General features: G+C 39.6%; 1 protein-coding gene across 1 annotated transcript in view; it reads right to left on the bottom strand.

Annotated features, from left to right (window-relative positions):
* Positions 1–3,786: 3,786 nt before the first annotated feature.
* Positions 3,787–6,000, bottom strand: part of LOC145983681 (uncharacterized) — a 68,685-nt gene continuing 66,471 nt past the window's right edge. Inside the window, exon 7 of the mRNA XM_083116738.1 lies at positions 3,787–4,065. Coding sequence (XP_082972864.1) covers positions 3,787–4,065 — 279 coding nt within the window. The remainder of the gene's footprint in view (positions 4,066–6,000) is intronic.

The following is a 6,000-nucleotide window of genomic DNA, read 5'->3' as shown; positions in this document are numbered from 1 at the left end:
AATACTTAATATATTATTTCAAGATTTCCAACTGTTCATAACCTATACTCCAACACACATACGGTCGTAGCAAAGCAAAACACGCTCAAAATGACAAAATTCGCATGCTTTCTTCTTTAACTAGAACCAACTTGGTTCTTATTGTCGGCTGGGAGTCGTGGCGTGCTCCTGCAATCCAGCTTCCTGGAGGCCGGAATCAGAGGACGGTTTGAGGTCGGGAGTCCTGTTGTCCAGTGGACAACTACGTCGACTGGGCGTCCGCACTAAGCTTGGCACCAATATGGTTCCCTTGGGGGAGCCCGAGGGATCCAGGTTGGCTAAGGAGGGGCGTATCGGGCCAGGCGGGAAACCGAGCATCCAAAAAGCTCCCGTGTCGAGCAGTAGTGGGATAGCGTCCGGGAGTGGCAGCTGGCCAGCAACCTGACCAATACAATTGGACTTGATTCCTTTTGCTAACTTAAAACCATGCTTTATTTTATCGGTGAAATAAATAATCTATTCCTTCAAATATTTGCATTCATTTACACTATTAAAATCAGACATCATGTTTAATTTCCAAGAGCATTCGCATATTCATATTATTTCCATGGAAACTTGAAATAAAGTTATATATTTCCAGATATTTATTTCGATTTCGGTTTGGGATAATATTCCAATCAAAATACAAAACAGATGCTGGAACAACGTTTCCCTGCTACAGCCAATTCTCAGCTTTTCAGCTACTCTCAATTTAGCTACGATATCATATTACAGTGTGTGTGTTTGTGTGTGTCACTTAATTTTGAAATTTCTCTTCACGACATTTTGCATGATGATAAACGTTTCAGGTTGTTCGGTTTAAGACAAGACATCTAACAGGTCCATAGACACAACCGCCCAAAAATAGTTGAAACCAATCACTAGCCGCAGTCACATTTTTCTTCAAATGTTTACGAGGTTAAAAGTTAATGTTTTTCGGGAGTGTGGATTTCTATTTGTTTCTTCTTGTGCACATAATCTTCTCTATCACTCTCTCTCCATCTCTTTGTGTAGGTGTTTCTTTCCCTAGTTGAAAAGAATCTAAAAGGAGCCACTCGCATGTTTGATAAGAAAACCATAATTTACAAAGGAGGGTCGGGTCAACTCCATATATTCCTTAATTGTGGCAGCAGTGAAAGGCTTCAAATGTTACCAACGTTCAAACTATGGGAAGTTCGAATAGTGTGTCAACATAGAAAGCTTCATGGTGGCAAGGTAGATATGTGAATATTGAAATTTGCATTATTCATGAGAAATTGTTTCAATCATCTGCGTTCGTCTGTTTCATTAAATAGGATTGGCAAGACAAAACCAAGATCAAATTAATTAAAAATTTGCCCCCCCCCCCTCCCGAATATCCATCTTTCCCTTCCAATAGTAAGGAGATTGAGAACCGTCTTAAGATTAAAGGTTAAATTGGATACGATAAGGAAAGAGTATCACGTAAAGTGCTCTATATTTCAGTATAACATCACATGCCAACACAAATGATTCTTAGTTTTGTTGATTTTTCTGGAATCCCTCATCCAATGAAAAATGTCACCGTACACCACTGATACACCAACATTTTTACCCTAAATCTTATATGGTTGGGCAAAAAATTATATCACGATCAGTTTCGAGTGTTGCCTCATCCTAATAACAACATGAAAACATGTACTTACTGTAACCGAACAGTTAGATATAACTGGTGATATGAGCTGCCCCCAGTTCTTGTCACTTTTTTTTGCCCCCACACTATGGACTCTTAATGCTAAGAATTGTCTACCAAGAGCAAGTATGACGAAAAAATTATTAACATGATTTTCCGAATACTTAATATATTATTTCAAGATTTCCAACTGTTCATAACCTATACTCCAACACACATACGGTCGTAGCAAAGCAAAACACGCTCAAAATGACAAAATTCGCATGCTTTCTTCTTTAACTAGAACCAACTTGGTTCTTATTGTCGGCTGGGAGTCGTGGCGTGCTCCTGTAATCCAGCTTCCTGGAGGCCGGAATCAGAGGACGGTTTGAGGTCGGGAGTCCTGTTGTCCAGTGGACTACGACGACTGGGCGTCCGCATTAAGCTTGGCACCAATTGTTGTTGGGGGAGCCCGAGGGATCCAGGTTGGCTAAGGAGGGGCGTATCGGGCCAGGCGGGAAACCGAGCATCCAAAAAGCTCCCGTGTCGAGCAGTAGTGGGATAGCGTCCGGGAGTGGCAGCTGGCCAGCAACCTGACCAATACAATTGGACTTGATTCCTTTTGCTAACTTAAAACCATGCTTTATTTTATCGGTGAAATAAATAATCTATTCCTTCAAATATTTGCATTCATTTACACTATTAAAATCAGACATCATGTTTAATTTCCAAGAGCATTCGCATATTCATATTATTTCCATGGAAACTTGAAATAAAGTTATATATTTACAGATATTTATTTCGATTTCGGTTTGGGATAATATTCCAATCAAAATAGAAAAAAGATGCGGGAACAACGTTTCCCTGCTACAGCCAATTCTCAGCTTTTCAACTACTCTCAATTTAGCTACGACATCATATTACAGTGTGTGTGTTTGTGTGTGTCACTTAATTTTGAAATTTCTCTTCACGACAATTTGCATGATGATAAACGTCCAGGTTGTTAGGTCTAAAACAAGACATCTAACAGGTCCATAGACACAACCGCCCAAAAATAGTTGAAACCAATCACTAGACGCAGTCACATTTTTCTTCAAATTTTTACGAGGTTAAAAGTTACTGTTTTTCGGGAGTGTGGATTTCTATTTGTTTCTTCTTGTGCACATATTCTTCTCTATCACTCTCTCTCCATCTCTTTGTGTAGGTGTTTCTTTCCCTAGTTGAAAAGAATCAAAAGGAGCCACTCGCATGTTTGATAAGAAAACCATAATTTACATAGGAGGGTCGGGTCAACTCCATATATTCCTTAATTGTGGCAGCAGTGAAAGGCTTCAAATGTTACCAACGTTCAAACTATGGGAAGTTCGAATGGTGTGTCAACATAGAAAGCTTCATGGTGGCAAGGTAGATATGTGAATATTGAAATTTGCATTATTCATGAGAAATTGTTTCAATCATCTGCGTTCGTCTGTTTCATTAAACAGGATTGGCAAGACAAAACCAAGATCAAATTAGTTAAAAATTTGCCCCCCCCCCTTTCCCGAATATCCATCTTTCCCTTTCAATAGTAAGGAGATTGAGAACCGTCTTAAGATTAAAGGTTAAATTGGATACGATAAGGAAAGAGTATCAGGTAAAGTGCTCTATACTTCAGTATAACATCACATGCCAACACAAATGATTCTTAGTTTTCTTGATTTTTCTGGAATTTTTCATCCAATGAAAAATGTAACCGTACACCAATGATACACCAACATTTTTACCCTAAATCTTATATTGTTGGGCAAAAAATTATATCACGATCAGTTTCGAGTGTTGCCTCATCCTAATAACAAGTTGAAAACATGTACTTACAGTAACCGAACAGTTAGATATAACTGGTGATATGAGCTGCCCCCAGTTCTTGCCACTTTTTTTTGCCCCCACACTATGGACTCTTAATGCTAAGAATTGTCTACCAAGAGCAAGTATGACGAAAAAATTATTAACATGATTTTCCGAATACTTAATATATTATTTCAAGATTTCCAACTGTTCATAACCTATACTCCAACACACATACGGTCGTAGCAAAGCAAAACACGCTCAAAATGACAAAATTCGCATGCTTTCTTCTTTAACTAAAACCAACTTGGTTCTTATTGTCGGCTGGGAGTCGTGGCGTGCTCCTGTAATCCAGCTTCCTGGAGGCCGGAATCAGAGGACGGTTTGAGGTCGGGAGTCCTGTTGTCCAGTGGACTACGTCGACTGGGCGTCCGCACTAAGCTTGGCACCAATATGGTTCCCTTGGGGGAGCCCGAGGGATCCAGGTTGGCTAAGGAGGGGCGTATCGGGCCAGGCGGGAAACCGAGCATCCAAAAAGCTCCCGTGTCGAGCAGTAGTGGGATAGCGTCCGGGAGTGGCAGCTGGCCAGCAACCTGACCAATACAATTGGACTTGATTCCTTTTGCTAACTTAAAACCATGCTTTATTTTATCGGTGAAATAAATAATCTATTCCTTCAAATATTTGCATTCATTTACACTATTAAAATCAGACATCATGTTTAATTTCCAAGAGCATTAGCATATTCATATTATTTCCATGGAAACTTGAAATAAAGTTATATATTTCCAGATATTTATTTCGATTTCGGTTTGGGATAATATTCCAATCAAAATACAAAACAGATGCGGGAACAACGTTTCCCTGCTACAGCCAATTCTCAGCTTTTCAACTACTCTCAATTTAGCTACGACATCATATTACAGTGTGTGTGTTTGTGTGTGTCACTTAATTTTGAAATTTCTCTTCACGACAATTTGCATGATGATAAACGTTTCAGGTTGTTGGGTCTAAAACAAGACATCTAACAGGTCCATAGACACAACCGCCCAAAAATAGTTGAAACCAATCACTAGACGCAGTCACATTTTTCTTCAAATTTTTACGAGGTTAAAAGTTACTGTTTTTCGGGAGTGTGGATTTCTATTTGTTTCTTCTTGTGCACATATTCTTCTCTATCACTCTCTCTCCATCTCTTTGTGTAGGTGTTTCTTTCCCTAGTTGAAAAGAATCAAAAGGAGCCACTCGCATGTTCGATAAGAAAACCATAATTTACAAAGGAGGGTAGGGTCAACTCCATATATTCCTTAATTGTGGCAGCAGTGAAAGGCTTCAAATGTTACCAACGTTCAAACTATGGGAAGTTCGAATGGTGTGTCAACATAGAAAGCTTCATGGTGGCAAGGTAGACATGTGAATATTGAAATTTGCATTATTCATGAGAAATTGTTTCAATCATCTGCGTTCGTCTGTTTCATTAAACAGGATTATCAAGACAAAACCAAGATCAAATTAATTAAAAATTTGCCCCCCCCCCCGAATATCCATTTTTCCCTTTCAATAGTAAGGAGATTGAGAACCGTCTTAAGATTAAAGGTTAAATTGGATACGATAAGGAAAGAGTATCAGGTAAAGAATCTATATTTCAGTATAACATCACATGCCAACACAAATGATTCTTAGTTTTGTTGATTTTTCTGGAATCCCTCATCCAATGAAAAATGTCACCGTACACCACTGATACACCAACATTTTTACCCTAAATCTTATATTGTTGGGCAAAAAATTATATCACGATCAGTTTCGAGTGTTGCCTCATCCTAATAACAAGGTGAAAACATGTACTTACAGTAACCGAACACTTAGATATAAGTGGTGATATGAGCTGCCCCCAGTTCTTGCCACTTTTTTTTTGCCCCCACACTATGGACTCTTAATGCTAAGAATTGTCTACCAAGAGCAAGTATGACGAAGAAATTATTAACATGATTTTCCGAATACTTAATATATTATTTCAAGATTTCCAACTGTTCATAACCTATACTCCAACACACATACGGTCGTAGCAAAGCAAAACACGCTCAAAATGACAAAATTCGCATGCTTTCTACTTAACTAGAACCAACTTGGTTCTTATTGTCGGCTGGGAGTCGTGGCGTGCTCCTGTAATCCAGCTTCCTGGAGGCCGGAATCAGAGGACGGTTTGAGGTCGGGAGTCCTGTTGTCCAGTGGGCTACGTCGACTGGGCGTCCGCACTAAGCTTGACACAAATATGGTTCCCTTGGGGGAGCCCGAGGGATCCAGGTTGGCTAAGGAGGGGCGTATCGGGCCAGGCGGGAAAGCGAGCATCCAAAAGCTCCCGTGTCGAGCAGTAGTGGGATAGCGTCCGGGAGTGGCAGCTGGCCAGCAACCTGACCAATACAATTGGACTTGATTCCTTTTGCTAACTTAAAATCATGCTTTATTTTTTCGGTGAAATAAATAATCTATTCCTTCAAATATTTGCATTCATTTACACTATTAAAATC

The sequence above is a fragment of the Lepisma saccharinum genome, chromosome 2 (genome assembly GCF_977018435.1).
Source record: "Lepisma saccharinum chromosome 2, izLepSacc3.1, whole genome shotgun sequence".
NCBI lineage: Eukaryota > Metazoa > Arthropoda > Insecta > Zygentoma > Lepismatidae > Lepisma > Lepisma saccharinum.
The sequence above is the reverse complement of the archived record's forward strand: the minus strand, read 5'-3'. Positions and strand labels throughout refer to the sequence as shown.